At 39.0% G+C, this 22,543-nt stretch overlaps 1 protein-coding gene across 4 annotated transcripts in view; it reads left to right on the top strand.

Annotated features, from left to right (window-relative positions):
* Nucleotides 1-22,543, top strand: part of ZDHHC17 (zinc finger DHHC-type palmitoyltransferase 17) — a 126,583-nt gene that overhangs the window by 45,522 nt on the left and 58,518 nt on the right. For all 4 annotated transcript variants that reach the window (XR_006291207.1, XM_037886158.2, XM_037886127.2 and 1 more), the window contains 4 exons: nucleotides 3,056-3,133; nucleotides 4,541-4,685; nucleotides 16,437-16,501; nucleotides 17,156-17,318. Coding sequence is in view for 3 of the 4 variants with exons in the window: in XM_037886158.2 (XP_037742086.1) it covers nucleotides 3,056-3,133; nucleotides 4,541-4,685; nucleotides 16,437-16,501; nucleotides 17,156-17,318 (451 nt within the window). In the remaining variant the exon portion in view is untranslated. The remainder of the gene's footprint in view (nucleotides 1-3,055; nucleotides 3,134-4,540; nucleotides 4,686-16,436; nucleotides 16,502-17,155; nucleotides 17,319-22,543) is intronic.

The following is a 22,543-nucleotide window of genomic DNA, read 5'->3' as shown; positions in this document are numbered from 1 at the left end:
TTAGTTGCAGCATTTGCAATGCAAGTATGCTACTGGAAAATTCTCAGGTCCGGTGAATGGCACTTCTAGTTTTCAGTAGATGATATAGCAGAACAGGTTTCGTGCAACCGGTGACCTTGAAATATCTCGTTCTTTTTGTGACTATCAGTTTTCCCTTCCTGAGGAAAGGTAATCTTACAGAAAAAAGTAGTGAATTTTCTAGACAACTAAGTTTTTATAAGTGCCTTTGATCTAATACAAAAAAGAACTCTAGTATTCCCTTATTTCAGTTTTTTTTTGTCTTATACAATACAAGAAGTGATGACCAAAGAAAAAATCCTTTAGGTTTTTAGAACAACAGAGACTAAAGTAAGTAAGGAATAATCATTAGTGTTTGTTACTCTGCAAAGTCATAGGTGTGTGAATGGTACATATGATTCCTTTTGCATTAATTAAAAAAATGAGCTAAATGTATACACTAGATAGGTAGTCAGTATAACATGGAGGTTGGCAGGATGCCAAGAGCACTTGACATTAAGTTCACTGACTCAATGGCAGGTTTCAAAATAGTTCTACTGTGTTAATGTGCATGTGCAGCCACACACACAACCAAATATGAAAAGGCAAAAACGAGGCATAAAGAGATTCTCCAGGTAGTCTCTAGGTCCTATCTGTTATTATAGGTTCTTTGGCCACCAGATCCTTCATGAAGCCACAGTTGTCATCATGATTTGCTTTTTAAGGGCACTTTTTTCCTGTTGCAGTTCATTTTGCCTTCCGTTATGCAGAACCACTGACGGAGAAATACAGACATGGAAGTACATTAGTCATTGGTTTTGAAAGTCAGAAGAACAAGTGTTATTGCAGCTCCCATGGCAAAGGCAACTAATCTCCTTTTACACTGTCATGGAAAAGTGTAAAAGGATAACAAGACTGATTGTGGCTGTATCTCTAAATTCAAGTTTATGTCCATTTTCTTTTAGATAAAAAAACAGGCAGTCTTCTACCTCTCCCTATCATTTTGAGGGAGAGTCTAAGTACAGAACTGATAAAATGTAAGACACCTGATTTCTTTAAGCAACCAGGACTCTTTTGTGAGAGAGGTTTTTGTCTTTTTCCTGCTCTTCTTCCCTTTTTTATATCCCTTCTTATTTTCCTTCTCCTTCTGGCTTGTCTGACAACTGCAGTGGCTGGAATGTCAAAGAAGTCTTAAACAACTTAAACTACCAACATATATGTATTTGTTTTGTCTGATATCTATATTACTTTATTAAAAAGGTACAGTAGCATCTGAAAGCCATTGTTAAAAAGTAATCTTACTTGTATTCTCTTATTCATTCAGTAAATCCAAGGGGTTGACCAGTGTTGAGTTCTTGGATGACATGTGCTCGTATTACAAATACTCCCCTCTCAGTTGGCACTGTTCTTAATAGAGTCCAAAGGCTGAATGAGCTCTGAAACAGAACTATTCTCCCCTCCAAAAACAGAACTATTCTCCCCTACAAGGTCATTCCCTTATCAGGGATTTGCTGAAAGTATAGAAGTGATGTAGGTGAGAATTGAAGTTAATGAGGAAATTCTGCACAGTACCATGCCTGCATGATGGCTAGTTCTGAGTAGTGTAGTTATTCACTCACTTTCATAAGCACTAAATTCACCTGCAAAGTTATATATAAAAAACCTCCCTCCTGACTATGCACTTGCTCCCTTCTTTCTTTATTAAATTTAAAAGCAAATGTAAACCGTGTAGTTATGTCACTCCTAACTGGCTGCATGCAGGCCTGCCTCACTGTGAAAGAGGCAAACAGTTAGTGATATATAACTTCCCTTTGTTGGCATTTAGAATTTAAAAAAGAGACCCAATGTTCTCCATGTTTCTTCTATTGTAGATGTTCTTGTAACTAGGTGTTTTGAGCCCTATCATATGATTTCTTCATACATGATTTACTAGCAAAATAACTTATTGAAAATTGAGAGGGTAATGAACCAAAATGACAGATCTGAACATCCATCAGGTTAGGGATGGATTGGAGGGTTGTTTTGGAGTCCAGATAGAAATTTTACAGGTGGTTTCTTGCTTTATACTGGGCTGAACACCTCCAAATTTTAAGATGCCTGAAATCTGGATCTGAGACCAAATTTTGCATGTAAGATTCAGTTTTAACTGTTAGAGGTTTCCATTGACCTGCATTGAAGTAATTGTATTGTTGAAATTTCTGACAAGACTTGTGTTTAAAAAAAGTTTGCCTTTTTTGTTAGTTAGCTATGACTTACATTGTCTTCCACATTTTACCAATTTAATCTCTCAGGGAAAGCATACTTCAGTAGGGAAAAGAATTATCTCAGCTCACAAAAACTGCACATATGTTATAAATATGAATTGCTACAGATTAAATGTGGATAATTCAATTTGTCCTACAGGTGGTTAGTCTGCTAAAAAATGTTTTTCAGAAAAATTAATTTCTATCCAGTCATTTTTAAAGTATCTAATGTTTTTTTGTCCTCTGTCTAATAACTGTAATTGAGAAGCGTGTAAAATCTTTACACTTGGTTAAAAGCATAACAGAAACATTCATTCTTGGAACAATGATTTCAGTAGGGACATTCCAGTGATAACACATGCTACAAATTGAATTGTCTAAAACTGTGTTTTACCTTCACTAAAATTCTGCAAGTATTCCTGTCTGTTTTCCATAGTCAAACACAAAGATCTCTTTTACTCCATTGAACTTAAGTTATAACTTAGATGGAAGGTTATTTACAATTTTTAAAAAAAAAAAAACTATTTACAATAATGTAAATCTTTTTACATTAACACATATAGTGATAACTAAATTAGCAATCTTGCTGTTAATAAATGTAATGTTAAAATAAGACTAGACCAGCAAAAAGCTGTGTGTGTCAAAAATTCAAGACCGGTAATTTAAAGGAGAAGATCTGTTATAGGAAGGCTGCATTTTTTTTAAACTTGCATCTTATGTCTCTTTTTCATTATATATTTGTCACTTATCTTTCATGTTTATGATTGTAATCAAAACAATTTAGATTAAATGTATGTTTTTCATTATGTTTTTAGATTCTACATATCAAAGGGTGCTATTGTTGATCAGCTGGGAGGAGATTTAAATTCCACCCCACTTCACTGGGCAACGAGGTGGGGAAAAAGTCTTGGATTTTCTGTGCTGCCAGTTTAATTAGACAATAATTTGTTGTTTGTTGTTTGAATTAAATTCCATTATATACTTGTATTATGGGTATGAGTTGTGTCTCCAGTACGAGTGAACTTGAGAAACTGGGTTGGTGGCAGTAACTGAGTACATTTATATGTTTGGTCTCTAAGGATGGGACATTGAGTTCATCTGAAACTAGCAAACTGAAGAGACTGATCATTATGATAAGAGAGGATATATATTGTATAAAAATTTGAGTCAGTTGTCGCTTTGCGGTTCTTTACTGTTGCTTTGGGAATCTTGCTCTTGAGTATCTGGTGATATCTAGTAATACAGAAGTGGAGGATGACAGTCAGGAGACAGTTTGTGTCTGATGCTGTCCAGAGCATTGCCTTATAAATTCAGGAGATTATTAAAGGTGCATTTTAAACACCAGGAGAGACCAGAATTATTATGTAGGACACTGTCAAAGAATAAAAGGGGTGGATGAACGCCTGTGTACAGTACTGGACAGACAACTATCTTTTAATAGTTACTCCTTCAGATACAGTTAAGTAGAAATGAATGGGAAAGGAAGTATATATGTACTAATATTCAAATTATGTACTGCAAAAAGAAGGCCTGGGATATTGGCCTTTGGAACATTTAAAATATTAAGTTATGTTGATACTTGGCAATGAAAAATCCACTCATTAGGCTAATGTGTTCGGCTTAGTTTTAAATATTAAAACTAATTTATTCCTTTTGGGTTAAAGATCATATTTGATTATATATGTATTATAAGGTGAACTGTTAAACAGATTATTACTGCTCTAAATTAAATCAGGTTCAGAGAATATTTGTGTCACTTTGAACACCAATTGACCAAAGCCATATACTGATTGACTGGAAGGGCCTGTTTTGTAGTGTCGCAGCTGTGCACTAACTGACAACTGTGCATATTTGGCACCTTATCACAAAAATGGTGAGAACCCTGATGGCTATTATGCTAAAAAGATTTTGTGGATGCTTTTACTGCAGTGCAGGAAAAGTGTCGGTCCCAAAGCAGCACTTGTTTTCCCCGTAATAGAAGGATACGTTGCATCTCTTCCCTGCAAAAATAAAATAAAAAAAAATCAACTAATCTGTTCATAGACTTTTTTTTAAAAAAAAAACCCCAAAATTTAAAATTAATTAGTCTCATACTTGGTTGTTCACATGTTTGCAGAATCAGATGCATAGTGATCATCGTTTTCAAAGGAAAAGTTGTCTTAATCTTCAGTTCAGAGTGATATAATGATATAATTGTTTAATTAAAAATGTTTGAATTTAACATTTTTCCTATCCAAATATGTTACCAAATTTTATATATATAATTAACCAGGTATGTTTGTGTTCACTGTTATGTTTAGACAGGGTCACTTATCCATGGTTGTACAACTGATGAAGTATGGTGCAGATCCATCACTAATTGATGGGGAAGGATGCAGCTGTATTCACTTGGCTGCCCAGTTTGGGCATACGTCTATTGTTGCTTACCTGATAGCAAAGGGACAGGTAAATTCAAATAAAATAACGCATTTTAATAAATAGACTCCTAAAGAGAATATTTCAGTAGTAAGAAAATAGTTTAAAAACTGTGCTTACAATTTGAGTAATGTAATGTTCTGTCGTTTTGGAAACTAATGTCTTTTTGTATTATTACTGTTTTGTACTTTTAGACTACTGCATTTTAATTGAAGCATATACCATCTGTTAACAGTTGTGCGAGCACTTTGGCTTTTGTTCATATGTGTTTAATGCCAGTATAATACGTGTAAATACTAGTGAATTTATATATTATTTTCCTTACTTTCATTGAATATCATTTTAATTAAGTATATTTCACTTATCCACAAATCTCCAAAACATTGAAACCTCACGTAAACAGCCAAACAAGGCAAAAGAGGCATGATGATATCATGAGACTGAACATTTTTGTTTTAGCTCCCTGTACACCTTTGTGCATACACCCAACAAAACAATTAATAAAACAATCTCCCCATCCTTGCTGTGGGATGTGTCAATACATCTATAAAAAATAATCTGCTTCTCAGATTAACTCATCTAATGTCCCACCATCCTTCATTTTGTGTGTCTGAAAGGTATCATTAAACCAAAGTCACCATTAGTATTTTCAAAATAAATTATAGATAAGGCTAAGATTGTTTTTTTTCACAGAGGTTGCAGAAGTCACGGAATCTTGTCACGGTTGCAGAAGTCACGGTGACTTCAAGCAACCTCTGTGAATTCAGCCCTGGCGGCAGGGAGTGGCGGGGGGACCTGAGAGCGGTCCCTGCAGCTGCCAAAACCTCTGCTGGCAGTGTGGGGACCCTGCAGCTGGGCTCCCCATTTTGTCAGGGATATGTTTAGTAACAGTCACAGACAGGTCACGGGCTTCCGTGAATTTTTCTTTATTGCCCATGACCTGTTTGTGACTTTCACTAAAAATATCCATGAAAATATCTTCGCCTTAATTATTGGCTAGCTTGCACACATGACTCAGCACTGTTTTGTTCTTGGTAGAGGAGAGTTCAGGTATGGTCTCCATAACTCATTTAAAAAAAAAATCCCCTCTTATATTTTTTTACTAGGTACTTCCAATTGTGTATCTTTGTTATGCTGTTGTTCATTCAAATCAGTCTGATGAAATTTAACATGACCATAAAAGTCAGTTACAAAAAATTAGTCTGTTACCACTTACGCATTTATGTAAAATATAAGTTGAAATAATTTTAATAACATCCCAGCATTACATACTATAACCCATTCTTTGTAGTAAACAATCTTTTAAGCAATACAACAAAATCTAGTGAATTTAACACATCTGTCCCTGTAGAATCGGTGTCTTTGTGCAAATAATCCTATAGCTATTAAGTATCAGCATATTGTGTAATTAAAAACAATACATTCCAGGTAAATGCTCTGTAGCAGGCAATGACTATCCAGGCATAACTGAGCTCCATCAACCTTTTTTCTACTTTATTCTTGTTTTCAGGCTGCTTTGACCTTGTAAACATATACAGTATACTCCCATTTATCCAAAATTCTATTATTCAAACCTCTGCATTTTCTGAATCCCGTTCTTGTCCACCATGTATCGCATGCTGGGGCATAAAGAAGGGATTCAGATAATGTGAAGGTTTGGATAATAGAACAGAGACCCCCTGAACAGGACTCTGAGGAAGAGGCGGAGCTCCCGGCCATGAAGGAGGTCACCCTGCTGCTAAACGGCTCTTGCAGCAGCACAGGGAACCCTCTGCATCCTGCTATCATGGGAGTGAATGAGTAGGACCATGACATCAGAGCTGTAGAGGGCTCTCCTGCCCTGCTGCAGGGCCAGTGACACCCAATCCCTAAAGGCACAAGATGTAGGGAAGACTGAAGTCCTGGCAGGGCAGAGCAGAGTCCCAGCCCCAGAGTCTGTGCTCTGCCCCACACTTTGCCCCTGCAGAGACTGGGTGTCACCAGCCCTTCAATAATTCAGGGAGCCTTCTGCAGCCCTGTTGTCAGGGGAGTGAGTGAGTGGAGCAGGGCAGAGCAGAGACCCCTGGCCAGGACTGCGAGGAGGAGGACGACGACGAGACTCCAGCTGCTGGGGAGGCTATCCCACTACTGAATGTCTTCTACCCTCTTGATTATTCATGCTCTAGTTTATCCAGATAAAACCCGTGTCCCCCATGCTATTTGGATAATTGGGAGTATATTGTATTATATTTAGTTCCTTTATAAAGTAGCTGAGATGGAACAGCAGATGGTGCTGTAGCACAGATAACTATCTTCAATCTCATATTGCTGTATATCAATCCTTGCCTCATATTTACTTTCTGCTTAGATTCTGCTGTATAGTGACAAAAGTAGCAGAAAATGGTCTTGGTATATTCTTTCTAACTTTTAAAATACTTTTTCAAAGCTGTTGCTTTCAGTAATCAATTTTTTAGGGCTGTCAAGTGATTAAAAAAATAATTGTGATTAATTGTGCAATTAATCATGCCATTAAACAACAATAGAATACCATTTATTTTAAATATTTTTGTATGTTTACTACATTTTCAAATATATTAATTTCAATTACAACACAGAATACAAAGTGTACAGTGCTCACCTATATTTATTTTTGATTAGGTATTTTTACTGTAAAAAAACAAAAAAAAGTATTTTTCAGTTCACCTTGTACAAGTACTGTAGTGCAGTCTCTTTTTATCATGAAAGTTGAATTTACAGATGTAGAATTATGTACAAAAGAACCTGCATTCAAAAACAAAACAATGTAAAACCTTAGAGCCTACAAGTCCACTCAGTCCTACATCTTGGTCAGCCAATCACTCAGACAAACAAGGTTGGTTACAATTTGCAGGAGATAATGCTGCCTGCTTCTTGTTTACAATGTCACCTGAAAGAGAGAACAGGCATTTGCATGGCACCGTTGTAGCTGGCGTTGGAAGATATTTATATGGCAGATGTGCTAAAGATTCATGTGTCCCTTCATGCTTCAACCACAATTCCAGAGGACATGCTTCCATGCTGATGATGGGTTCTGCTCGATAATGATCCAAAGCAGTGCAAACTGAGACATTCATTTTCATCATCTGAGTCAGATGCCACCAGCAGAAGGTTGATTTTCTTTTTTGGTTGTTCAGGTTCTGTAGTTTCCGTATCAGAGTGTTGCTTTTTTAAGACTTCTTAAAGCACGCTCCACATCTCGTCCCTCTCAGATTTTGGACGGCACTTCAGATTCTTAAACCTTCGGTCGAGTGCTGTAGCTATTTTTAGAAATCTCACATCAGTACCTTCTTTGCGTTTTGTCAATCTGCTGTGAAAGTGTTTTTAAAACGAACATGTGCTGGGTCATCATCCGAGACTGCTATAACATGAAATATATGGCAGAATGTGGGTAAAACAGAGCAGGAGACATACAATTCTCCCCCCCAAGGATACAGTCACAAATTTAATTGACACATTTTTTTTTAACAAGCATCATCAGCATGCAAGCATGTCCTCTGGAATGGTGGCTGAAGCATAAAGGGGCACACAAATGTTTAGCATATCTGGCATGTAAATACTTTGCAATGCCGGCTACAAATGTACCATGCAAATGCTTGTTCTCACTTTCAGGTGACATTGTAAATAAGAAGCAGGCAGCAGTATCTCATGTCAATGTAAACAATCTTGTTTGTCTTAGCGATTGGCAGAAGAAGTAGTAGGACTGGGTGAACTTGTAGGCTCTAAAGTTTTACATTGTTTTGTTTTTGAGTGCAGTTATGTAACCCCACCCAAAAAATCTGAATTTATAAGTTACACTTTCACGATAAAGAGATTGCACTTCAATACTTGTATGAGGTGAATTGAAAAATACTATTTCTTTTGTTTATCATTTTTACAGTGTATATATTTGTGATCAAAAATAATAATACAAAGTGAGCACTGGGCACTTTGTGTTCTGTGTTGTAATTGAAATCAATTGAAAATGTAGAAAAACATCCAAAAATATTTAATAAATTTCAATTGGTATTCTATTGTTATAAGTGTGATTAATCACAATTAATTTTTAGTTAACCGTGTGAGTTAACTGCGGTTAATTGACAGCCGTACAATTTTTATTAAACCGTTTGTGTAGTTAAACAGATAAAGTTTGTTATACTGTTTATTATGCAGTAAGATACACGTGAAGATGTTGACCAAACATAGTAGATAAACGTGTGTTTGAACAACATAAATGGTGTAGACAGAAATCAATAGAATTTTTAATAAGGATCTCGCCCTGCATCAGCAAATTCCATAATCATGCATTTTGTTAATGAATTGTGTGTGTGTGTGTGTGTGTGTGTGTGTGTAAAACCCTGACTTTTGGTAAGGCTTTTTATGTATGTGTAATACATAGTGTTTTTTCTTTCAAAAGTCATTGGTTAAAGCAGCACTGTTGGGTTTAAAATATATATTTATTGCAATCAAACTACAAATTTATAAATAAATAAATAAAAACTTGTATATTAGTTGCAAAAACACCAAAGAAATGTTTCTTTATAATTGTTACATACTATATAAATAATAAACTTTTATTACATATGTAATATATGTGTAAATATATAATTTTATTTCAAAAGAAACTGTGTGTATGGGGGGGTGTGAGTGTATGGATGTGTAGCTGTATTTTGTTTCTTTTGGAATTAAAAATATCCTCATGGAAACATTTCTCCTGGTCATGAGTTTTGTAAAAGATTATTACTACTAAACCTAAAAATTGTGTCCATTTTGCCTTTACAATGTCTGTTTAATATTACATGATGAATCTATAATCTGTATTAATTACTCTGGCTGTTTTTGAAAACAGCTGAGAAAATGAAGTTGAAAAATTATGCATTGAGCCTGCATATGTTATCAAAATCCATAGTAATTTAATTAATAAACATTGTGGTGTTATGTATGTAGGTATGTTTTTACATATTTATGGTTATTGAAGTTAAAATACTATTTCATGTTTTGTAATAGAGAAAGATAATGGAAAATTTACAAAACCACACTTCTATGTGTATTTTAAAAGCAAAACTTTTATACAACCTTCTATGAAACTATTCTGCCATTGCACTTGTAAACTCCCATCCTGTAAATGGATGCAAGTAACGGCGCATACGACTAGCCCCGTTGAGTGAGTTCAATAGGAATACTCAGATCCAGGAAGTTAGTTACTCATTTGCAGAATTGATGCCCTACAGTCACTCAGCTCTCCCTGTGTTCACTCTGGTTCCCACCTGCTTCTTTATGGCACTGTCTGGGAATGGAAATTGCAATTACTGTTGCCCAGATAGGATCCTTATGCTGTTACTTGTGAATTTTGACCTTCCTCTACCAAGTGCTCAGTGTCTCTCCAAGACTCCTGTCACTAGCTGTCCACAAGTATCAGAATCTACAACCCAGTTTAGGTTGTCATAGATAAAAACAGATTCTTTCTACAGATCAATGAAATAGAGAGGAAAAACTTGAAGCAAGGTGGTTTTAAAATAAAACCACTGTACTTGTTTATCTTGTCACTACATAAAGTGGTACAAACCAATTTCAAAGGTTGCTTACGTAAATTGCTGAAAAATCATGAAGACGTTACCAAGCACTAAGTCATTTTTTTGACACTCATAGCTGCAGTACTGCTCAGAAACTCTGATTCTGAGCAGTGCCAAGGACTACTTGGCGGGTGGAGTGTGTGTGTATGTAACCTTTGCACTCATGAAGCTTGGGCCCTGTGTTTCTGGGCTTGGCCCTCTTGCACAACTAAAGTAGCTATGAGGCTGCTCTAAGCATTACTGGATGTCCCTGGCTCCAAGGACCGTTCTGGCAGCCATGGGTCAATGGGATATAAGCATGCCCCAACTCTCGTCCCTTTTCCCCTGGGCAGTTCCCACTGCACCATTAGGAGTAAAGATGTGTGGAAACTGGAATTTTTTCTTTGAGCGATTTATCCACACAGATTCCACTCTGGGTGCACATGTAACTCAGGCATGTGAGGTTGGATTCCTTTGAATAGCAGTGTCCACTGGGTCCATGCTTGTGCCCTGAGTGCACTTTCGCTCCCTGAATCTGAAATGATAAAAGTGTGGGCCAGCCGCAACCTGCACTTAGTTCCTTTTTACTGCTTGTGACTGTTAGACCTTGTAATATCCACATTCTTTGATCTTAGCAAGTAGCTAGCACAATTCTTTCTCTCACTAGGAAAAGTTTGTTAGCATTAGTTCTTGTTGATAAATTTTCTTTGCGCATTGCTTTGAAGTACTTAGTTTTAGATACAGTAATGATAGTTCCCACTTCCATTCCATACAAGAGATCTCTCCTTTGTGCAGAGCCCCCTTGTACAGTGGTCAACCCTAAGTCACCGGTGTTAAAGATCTACTCCTGTGACATTGCTATGCCCATGAACAACAGACGCTCCTTGTGTCTGCTGTCCTTTAAGAGGGCTATGCTCTCGAGTGCTGCTTAATCTGCATGTCATACTTCAAGAGGACTCAGACGACAGAGGCAAAGCTGAAACTCTTCTTCTTGGAAAGATGCAAGCCTCATTGGATCCGGGTAGACCTTCAGAGATGCTCCAGGTGTCTGGTCAGCTCCATGCTGCCAATGCCCTGATGAATTGAGATGCCACTCTTGGTGGCTTTTCACAAGACCCACTTGTCAGCCGCATAGATGATGTGTTCAGAAACGAGCCCTAAAAAGCACCGCTTCAGAGACCAGGGCAGGCACCAATCCCACTCTCCAAGCATGGAATGGAGAAAGCCTCTCCTAAGGCTTACTCCTCCAAAAGCCTTAAAGTGGAATCCTATACCAGCGCCCCAGCACCAAACCCAAAGTTTCTGTAGATGGCCTCTTCCTATACCAAGGACAGTGCTGCCTCCGGGTTTGATAGAAAGACACAGACTTTGGCACCAAATGTATCATCATCGAGCATCTTGGCACTGTTCACGCAGGCACTGGGAATTATGGCACCAAGTGTCTGTGTAATCAGATCTCTTTCCTTGACTTCAGTTTCAGCTGTGTGCCAACTCTCTTTGTCGGCACCGCTACCGTCCACAGCACCAGTGAGATGTCTCTCTGTAGGAATGGTATCGGAATCACCCTCATTGAGAGGCTATGGGGGGGTAATTGCCCACAAGATGGAGTACACCTGATAGATCTGCCCCATTGTTGGAAGAGGCTTACGTTTTTTCTTTTTCCCCAGAGGTACGTAGCAGAGCTTCTTCTCTGGAGTTGCTCCCACACCTCTGTGAGTGTCACAGTGAGAATCAGGCAGAGAATCTAAGGAGGAATATTTGAGGGGCACCAGAAGATCATCAGGGACCCATAGAGCACACCCCACCTTCTACCCACTCTTGAGCCATCCTCATTATCCCTACCAACTGAGGCTATACTGGTCCCTCGAGTGGGGGTGAATCCCTATTCCAGGAAGGTGGCTTTATCCAGTCTTGAGAGCCTTGAGAGTCCCTCTTGTCAAAGAAGCAGCTCCAGTCGTCTCGGGTTCCACTTCAGTATTGAATTCAGCTTCTGGAAGGTGAGGATATACTATTCTCCAGCAGTATATCAACCTCCAGTCAGCTCATTCTGTCCAGACAGAGTGGTTAAGCCTCCATCCACCACTTCTGTGGATGAGCTAAAGGGACTTGCTAAAAAGATTGGTGGAGATGCTGCTTATCCTGTTGCAGGTTACCCAGGAGAAGCAACACAGACTTCTGGGTATAGTGCAGCCTTCCTCTATGGGACAATCAGCCATGCCCATTAATAACAGACTGTTTGAAATGGCCAAAGTGATTTGACATAGGCTGGCCTTGGTCACATCACATCAGAAAGTGCTGAGAGATGTCTGCTGTAAGGTTGGAATATTTTTACCAACACCATAGTCCTCATGAGAAGTCAGGCTGGCTATGCTGCTTTAAGACCATCCCTTGGGAGAAAGACCAGAAGTTAGACCTCTTTGGGAGGAAGGTGTACCCCATAGTAAGCCTGCAGATGAGAGTAATGAATTATCAGGAGCTGTTTCCCAAATACATTTTTTTTTTAATATGGGACAAACATTGCAATTTTATGGACAGACTCCTGAAAAACCTGTCAAAGGGGACTTCAGTTCCTCATGCTGAAGGCCAGCTCACAGCCTGAATAGCTCTCCAAGGAGCACTCAGTGTATCAGACACAACAGCCAGGACAATGGTAGATGCCATGGTGATGAGGAAGTCTGCTTAGTTTTAAGGTATTGGGAATTCCAAGGGAGGTCCAGGTTACCATTGAGGGCCCCCTATTCAAGGGCAATTACCTCTTTAATAGTGGTACATATGAATTGCTCCATATACTTTAAAGACTCCAGAACAACCTTAAGATTCTTGGGCCTGTATGTCCCAGCCTCCAAGGAGGAAGAATTCAAAACAACAGCAACTGTTCTACCGACAGAGACCACAATCTCAGTATGGTACTAAGCAACTGTCCGAGGAGACCCTGAGGAAGAAGCAGTGATTTTACGAGAGGCAACCCTCTGCTTCTTCCTTGGTTGCTTCACAACTTGGGGCTTTGGGAAAGAACCAGTGTTGATGTGTGTGTTGAGACTGTGGCTGGATCACTTTCACATCTTTGCTCGTCCAACACTCCTTTTGGCAACCGCCTGGCATGGGATAACCTCAGATCTGTGGCTCCTTCAGATAATCAACAAGGGATATCCTATCCAGTTTCAAAATGTTTCTGTCCGCTCCTCACCCATCCTGTCCATCTTCAGGAACCCTTCTCATGGGAGACTGTTTAAGCAAGAAGTGGACTCCTTCATTCAACTGGGATGGGTAGAGGAAATGCCACAGAGTTCAGAGGCAAGGGATTTTATTCCAACTGTTTCTTAATCAAAAAGAAGAAAGGGGTTGGAGACCCATCCTTGATCTTTATCTCAACCTTCTTTGCTTGTTTCAAATTCCATATGGCTACCCTTGCTTCTGTGATTCCCCTCTCTGGATCCCATGGACTGGTGGATCTCATGGTGCTCTGCACCTCCTAGGCTCCAGAACAAACTGGCGGACTAACTCATCAGAGAACCCTCAGTTGTGCCTCAAGATTGCAGCCCTCCTTAAGCGTCTTGCACAAATAGGGATTTACAAAAGTGGCCCTGTTTGCACCATGTCACAAGTGCCTCAGCTTCTGCTCCAGGGAGACATGAGCCCAGGTTTCCTTTCGGATGCCTTCCTTATTCTGTGGGCTCCTGGTCTATTATACCTCTCTTCATCAATGCCCATGATACCCAGGTTCTTCAGGAAATTGAGGCAGTACACAGTTCAGGTCATTATGATAGCACAAACATGGGCTAGACAATTTGGTACTCAAACTTTATTAACCTGTAAGTATGGAGACCCATGACCTTGCTGGTCCTACTGAATCTGGTCTTGCAGAACAATGGCCCAGTCCTGCATCCAAATCAGACATACCTGAATCTGGCATTTTGGATGTTAGCTGGCTGACATCTGTAGAAAAAGCTGCTCGGCTGTATTTTCAAGACATCTTGGTCCAAAGCAAGAAACCCTGAACCAGAGTGACATACAAAGCTCAGTGGAAGAGATTTTCTGTGTGGACAAGGCACCATTGGATTTCTCCAGTAGCAGCTCCAAATCCAGTTGTACTGGACTATTTACTTCCTTTAAAATTATAAAGTGTATCCCTCAGTTCAGTAAGAACACACCTGGCAGTGATCTCTGTGAGCCATCCTCCTGGACACGACTACACCTCCCATGGTGGCAGAATTCCTCATGTTTTCCTGTCATCAGCGCTCTCTGCCTCTCCAGCTCCCAGAGCTGGCTGGGATGGAGGTATGGGGGAGACAGGCAACAGGCAATCGGGGCTTCACTAGTCCTAGGGGAAAGCTTTTATCAGTTTCACTAGCAGAAAGTCAAATAGACAGGAGCCTTTTGGACAAGCAGCCAAGACGCCAAGGTTACAATTTTCGTGTTGGAAAATCAAAACTTTCATATGGAAAACTTCAGTTTTGCAAAAAGGACATTTTTAGCCAGAAATTTTTGACCATTTGTAAATGACTGGCGTATATTCATCCAGTTGATGGCCTTTAGACCCTTTTAGAATAGTTTGTTGCCATACAAACTGAGATTTACCCTCTTTGCAGTTAACCTAAAAAGCATAGCTGATCATAAACATAACTATAGAATACTAAGTATTAAAATTACTTAGGAGGCACCATTCATATTTGACAAGTTGGACACCATCTATCACAGATACAAAAAGGGAAATTAGGTTGTTTGAATTACATGTTTCTTATGGTGCAGTTTAAGGCAGCCCACATTCAAGAATTGAAGGAAAATTAGTTACAATAATGTCAAACAGCCCCAGTGGCTCAAAACAAATAATATAATTTATTTGGTGATACAAAACCAAAAATATTACAGGAATTGGGCTGGGGATCAAGTAACTAATTGGCCATGATACTTACTTTTTTTTTTTTTTTAAGTGTCAGCCAGACTCCAGACATTGTAGAAAGTCAGTCAGTCATTCTTCTAAGCAAATAGCTTGTTCAAATTTTTAAGAGAGAGAATATAACCAGGGATCTATGATATGTATTCCAGGGGTTATGTGTGTGGGCATATGTACACATAATATCTACTTTGTTTTAAAAAGTGATTTTTTTGTTGTTGGACATAACATCCTTTTCCTACCAGTAAAGTTATTAAAAGCAGAACGAGGGGGGCAATAAGGTATTTTAAGTATTCAGAAAATAAAATGGCTGCTAATATACAAAAATGAAAAAGAATGAAAGCATGTTCTTACTATCCATTTAATGATTGTCCACACATAATTAAACACAAATACTTTACGCTTAGCCAGTATTTATCATTCTGAGAACCTAACATTGTCACTAACTACATTCTGTTGCCTCATTCATTTCATCTAGCTAAAATATGTTATTTATAACATGGTACTGTTTAGAATTGTCATATTTAAAAATTTCCTTGTAAGGATTCTTTCTGCCGGTTAAAAACATTCTCAAGTGCACTTCACTGCAATTTCGCTTTTTTATGGACTTGCTCACTAATTTTACAGTTAATGTTACTTGTGCCAGTATTCGTCAACAATAGTTAATACAAATATCCTGGAGAAGAGAATGTTAATTCAATACTGATTTTTGTGGATACAAAACCTGGAGTTGTAAATACAAAAGATGTATTAAAATGCAGAAGTGCTTGATTATGCTTCCTGCAGGCATTCATCAAATCTTAAATATTAGGGCATTATCTTATTTATGCCAAACACAGAGGGGGAAAAAAGTCTCTTGCTCCCAGGTTTTGCATTGCACAACTTCATTATATTTTGTTTTCTTGTGAAGCATCAGTTTGGCTATGTCTGTACTGCACTGCAATAGGCACTATGTGGGTGTGAATTGCAGCACCCGCCAAAGAGTTGTGCTGTAATTCACCCATGTGGACAGTGTTGGCATGAACTAAAAGGTACGTGGTTTGCATTAATGAAGGCCTTTCCAGACCAGTACTATGTTAATACAAACTAGGTATCTTTTGGTTTGCACCAGCAGAGATGGTGGGGCAGTTACAGCACAGCACTTCGGTGCGTGCTGCAGTTCATCCCCCTGTAGTCCTAACCGTGGGGCTGTGTAGACAAGCCCTCAGTGTCTACATTGAAGATTGGATACCAGACTTAAATGACCAATATCTGATCCAGCATGGCAAATCCTCTGTTCCTATAGTATACTGAAATTGTAGCATTTTTTACTTCTCTCACTAATGCTTTTCTTTTTATCAGGATGTAGATATGATGGATCAAAATGGAATGACACCTTTAATGTGGGCAGCTTACAGAACACACAGGTAATAAACTCATTATAATACAGACCTGTTCAAAGCACTTTGCCTTAGTCAGACAATATAAAATACAAAAACAAACAAGTCACTATCTTTTTAGCTAGCTAAATTATTCCCATAATGTCATCAACCCTACTATAATTTGCCTGATTTATGACAATTAGTGAAGAAGAGAGGGCATTGTTTGTTTAACATTATTACTGTGTTTTCTTCCCTCTCCTTCCTCTGCTGCTTCTTCTATAGGAGTTGTGTGATGATGAGGAACGAGAGAAGTTTTGTACCCTCATTGCTATGCATCAAATACGTAGACATTTGCATGGTATTATATATTTGTAATGATACTGTCACTTTTCTGTGATACATGGGAAAACAAGAATTTATGTGAAAATATGTGCTCTGCTACCATCTAGAAGAAGCTTTGTTACACTTATTGACTAATTTAGAGCCCTGTGCAGATTCCATTGGATTCAAAAGTAGTTTTATAATTTATTTCAGTGGAAGCAGAATTGGCCATTAGTACTTAACACTATAAAAAAGGGGTATTCTGATTAATATTGTCTGAGTTGATGCACTAAGATGCTTAAGTAGATCAAACCCATAAACAAAGTGCATTGTGATTTTTGATTCTTTGTAGATCTAACCAAGCTTTTATTTTTCTAGTGTGGATCCAACTCGATTGCTGCTTACTTTTAATGTTTCCATTAATCTTGGGGACAAATATCACAAAAATACAGCACTACATTGGGCTGTGCTAGCAGGAAATACTACAGTCATTAGTCTTCTACTAGAAGCTGGAGCTAATGTTGATGCCCAGAATATCAAGGTAAACATTTTAATCTTTTATTATAAGTGATGTACAGTAATATTATTACTAGAAGTTAGATAATTGCTAGGAGGTGATGTGGGGTCATGATGATAATGAGCAAACTATGCAACTATATTGTTTAAATTTGGGACCCATTTTTCAGCAAGAGTGGGCCATATGCTCTAATTCTGCATCTGCAAAAAATACGTTTGTGACTAGGTGTATCTGCAAAAACACATAAGCACTCAAAGATGTGCACATCAGTTTTTGTGGGAGCATATGCTTCTGAGTATTAAATTGAAAGAGTGTGACTGAAAATTTAATCTTGCTAAAAGTTTTGGGGTGATTTGAGGTGTGGGATGTTTGCTGCTTTCTGGAAAGAGAACAGAAGCTCAATTTTCCACCTTCTCACAAGGCAGTCAGAATGTTCCATAACTACAGAATATTGGTTAAAGGAATATAATTGTCTCATTTTTCTCCCATGTGACTAAGTTTTGCCTGATGGTAGGGATGGGGTGGAGTCATCAGGGAGCCAGTTACAGTTCTGTGGTTTAGCATTAGAACAGCCAAGTAGCTGCTCCAACTTATGCCACTGGCACAAAGGCCCTATGTCTACACTGCAATAAAAGACCCGTGGCACAGCCATGGCTGGGCTGAGTCAGCTGGCTCGGGCTGCAGGGCTATAAAACTGTGATGTAGATGTTTGGGCTCAGACTGGAGCTTGGGCTCCGAGACTCCCTGGAGGGGGGTGGGTCTCAGAGCCCAGGCTCCAGCCTGAGCCTGAACATCTACACTGCTATTTTTAGTCCCCCAACCTGAGCTGTGCAAGCCAGAGTCAGCTAACCTGGGCTCTGAGACTCTGTGCCACCCGTTTTTTATTGCAGTGTACCCTAAGGGATCAATAGATAATTGGAATAGTGGAGCTGCAACACCTCAGCCATTTACCAGCACACCAAGTGTGCTAGAGTTGTGGCAGCTGGCATAAAAACAGGCTCCACTGCTTGTGCATGCCAGAGGTGTGTTCATCTCCACAAGGGGGATTCTCCAGTGGCCATTTTTAGCTTGAATCCTGGGTGGCACAATAAGGATGGACAGACTGGAGAACCCAGCCCGATATTTGCAATTATTACATACTGCATGTGGTATAAGTCAGTTAATTTGTTCTGTGGGTTCACTCAAGGTGATCAAGGCATTTGTCTTATGTTGTCAGTCGCAGAGACAATCAACTTATGAACTTTAAGTAATATACATATTTTATTTGAATTCACACAGTATTGTTAAGGGTATCCATTTTCTTGGCCAGTGTGGGTCAGACCCACAAGCAAGTGCAATATAAGTTTACAGCAATTGAAGCTATGTTGTTGCATTCTAGACAGTCCCAAATCTTGGTGGTCTTGAATGAAAATTCATCACAAAGTCTACTTTGCTTTTTCCATGCTTTGAACCAAAGTGGCTAGCCTCACACATTTGCTTGCATGACTATGCTGTAATACTCTACTAGTTACCTGTATAGTTAACCATGGATGTATTATATTTTCAGCCTCAACTCTTACAAGCCCACACATGTGGCTACTTTCTGTGGCATCTCTTCAACTATTAATTATAAAATGACCATATATGCAGTGTATATGTAGTATTATATATAATAAATCACTTCACCTAAAAATATTGCTTTTCATAAAGGGATATCCTTTAGTCTGGAACAGTATATTGTATCGTCTCCTCGGTTATTGGCAGGCAGCAGCAGTCAGACAGAAAATAGGCTTTTAACCTGCTGGATCATGGTATGTTCTCCACAGACATTCTTTCTCTATCACAGGTGCTTACTCCCTAGTCTATGATTTTCAAAGTCAAATATAGAAAGGAACTACAAATGGATAGAAGAAAATATGTAACCACTGATCTAAAAAGCTGGATAAACTATTGTGTAATAAAATAGCCAGATAGATCTTATTTATTAGAAAGAATAAGCTAATTGTGGTCATGAAAACAAATGATCATGACTCTTATTGCACACTTGGTTCACTAATGTGAAGTTCTGTGGTCTTTGTAGTCAGCGTGGGTAGATTCTGAACAGACACAGCAGCTGTCCAAGTCTTGCGGCAAAAGCTCCTATTCTGTGTTACTTAAGAAAATAATAGAGTGAGAGAGACCATGTACATATCTCATTTACAGAAGTGTCTCCTTTTTCTACCTAGGACAAACCCATAACTTTGACCTAATTAATTTTAATAGAAATTGGACAAGGAACCTTTTTTTGTCATAAATAGTCCTTATTAGTACATTATAGAACTAATCAGGCAATTTGAGTTTTGGAAATGATAGTTCTATTTTGTGACTCCTGCAAAATACAAACAGTCTTGAAGCATAAATATTCAACTTTAATACTCACTCGAGGTATAAAGCTGCGGGTGTTTTGTTTTTTGGTTTTTTTGCGGGGGGGTGGAAGAAAGGAGGGAAATAGGCATGGGCATGTCCTGATTTAAATGAAGATCTTAGTAAACTCTCAGAGTAAATGTAAGCTCTGGCCTTTGAACAACTTTTTCTTGCAAGAGCACTATAAAAGGAAATTTGCAGGAAAGGGCCAGCAGTTTATCCCCCTTCAGGCTGGGAAAACAATTTAAGAAAAATGCTTTCAAGGGTAAGAAAAACTGAGATCTTCTTGATTGCCTAATCTAGTGTGACAGAACTTTCTCAGGGGAAAGTTAGAACTCCAGATAAGTACAATAGATTTAAGGGAGTTCTAAATGCAGTCTGTTCTGTAAAGGTGTGTGAGTAAAGGATCACAACTACATGTCGAATGTAAAGACAGACAGTAATAAATATTGAACCCAAAGAGTGCTTGTAGCAACTTCTTACCTAGTGTCCCCTTGTAAGAATAATAACATTTGTATGTAATGTTGTACACATTGGGAATAATACTCTTAATATGCTTCCATGTGACAGATCATCAGACTCAATAATTTTCAGAGTTAGATTTTATGAGAGTCTCTCTAACTTTACTAGCTTAGTCCTAGTGCTATCTTTCTGTAAGCTTTGGTAGTTCTTATAAAAGGGACATGGTTTTCAGGAGTAGAATTATAGAAGATCTCTGCTGATTAGATATAAATATGCATACCAAATCCATGGCAATTCTGTAACCACTAATAGTGGCTCAGGCTCTGTCTTAAGTTAATTTCTTATTTTATTGTGCATGAGAGTTAGAGGGAGAGGTGGGGCTCAAATACTTTAATAGATAGCCACTACTTGAAAAACTAAACCTACTAGTAAATATCAGAGACGGGAGGGGAAGAATCTATCATCAAAGTCCAGGGTCTACCGTCCCAGTTAGATTCCCAGCCTGCACTTGGAAGTGGGTAACTGTTGAAATTTTGCCATGTTGCTGTCTCTAAAGAGGTGGAGACTTTTTTGTCTTTCGTAGCAACCTTTGGTAATAGGTATCAGATAAATGTGAAGTGCCTTCCCTTTATGGCAGGTGAAGAGGTTTGTCTCTTCATCCATTTTCCTCAGCTGTTGAAAGGTCTGGGCGAGTTTCTTTTACCCTCAGAGAATTTTGAGGAAGGCTAAAAGGTCTCTGCTATTCCGGATCTGGATACATTCTTCCCACCTGTGCTACTGTGCTCATAGCATGCTATTGTGCTCTTCCTCCTTGTGGCCAAATGGTTATGCTTGCTGCTCAGAAAAGGGACCAATGTGACTATATATAACGGACTGGGAGAGAACTTGCAGAGGCCCTAATGCCACCTTTGGCAGCATGACTGTGTCCTACTCTGGGCCCTCCCAGAGATGAACTGCCAAGTGGCTATAAGTGAAACCATGAATAAGCTGTGATCCCTAGAAAAATCAGTAATGTACATTCAGATCTAGCAGTTGCTCTACAGTGGCTTTTGTCAACTTGCATTTTCAAGGTTATCTTTGCAAGGAAAATGTTAGATCTTTTTATCTAGAACTTGTCAGAAAATGTTGAAAAATCAAGATTTTGATTATTTTTCATATATTTTTTCCATCAGCTCTATTGGTTAAAACACTAAATCTGAGATTCTTCTTTGCATGTGTATCAGTTTGGATCCCTCTGTAGGTGCACATTTGCTTCATGGGTGCAAGATCATTCTTTTGAATAGCAGTGTCTATTAGGGCTGCACATGTACCGTGTGCTGCCTCATGCTGCTATGTGAGGTCATAAAGGGCAGGTAGCCACAACCCTCCCTCTGATCACCTGTGACAGTGGAACAGAAACTAGCAAGTGTCCAACCTGTAACTTTTCTTAGAAACATTAAAACCATTTCTTTTATTATGTTTGTGAAGAAAACATCTTCACAATCCTTTCATTGGCTGTACCACAAAAAAAGAAAAAAAAAATGGAAGAAAAGTTAATACAGACCCCTCTGTACAGCGGGGCAAGGCACTCCGCACCATCCACCATGCCTCACGGCAGACTGCAAACCTTCAGGATTTAAACCCTGCCCGTACTATGACAGACTGATCCCTATTAAGGATGTACACGGTGGATGATAGGATAGAGTCACATCCTGGACACGTGCTCTATGGGCAAATGCTTTTGGTCCAGGACCCACAAATCCAGGGATGCCTGACTCAAGCTACATGTGCCAGAGCAGTCCATGTTGGACCTGGATGTGATGGTCACTACTAGACAAGCCAGAATTGGCCAATTCTCCCACAAGCACAATTAGACCCCAAGGTCAGGCACTGGAAAGAAGGTAAAAAGAAGCACCAGTGGAGCTGGCATCAATTAATTCAACACCAGCTACGTCAACATAGACAAAGCCCTCAGCCCTGGAAATCTCAGCACCAAAATCCTTAGTATTGACAGCCTTGGCATTGACAGCTATAGCACCTGCATTCCAGGCAGTTAAGCAAGCACCTGTGCCTGTATGTAAGGACAGCATTCTCTCATGGAGGCCAATTATAGCTCATATGTGAAGGGAAGTTCTGGAAGACAGACACAAAACATCACTGTTCAAAGAATAGTGTGTCTGATTCCTCAGTCAGACTGGAAACAGCACAGGGAATGAGACCCTTGTGGCTGACCTCTGCACCAGAATCTGTGAAGGGGAGCCTAGCATGAGTGCGAGATACCCACTGGAGGAATTTGGATCATGTTTAGAGGTGTTTCCTGTACTGGAACCGGTCCTGATACTATATCTCTCTACAGCACTGACATTTAAAGAGGAGATAAATTCCTCCTTTTGGGCATCAAGTGGAGATCCCTCTCCTCTGCCTTA

Source organism: Chelonia mydas, chromosome 1, assembly GCF_015237465.2.
Source record: "Chelonia mydas isolate rCheMyd1 chromosome 1, rCheMyd1.pri.v2, whole genome shotgun sequence".
Lineage (NCBI taxonomy): Eukaryota > Metazoa > Chordata > Testudines > Cheloniidae > Chelonia > Chelonia mydas.
This window is presented reverse-complemented; position numbering and strand designations above follow the sequence as displayed.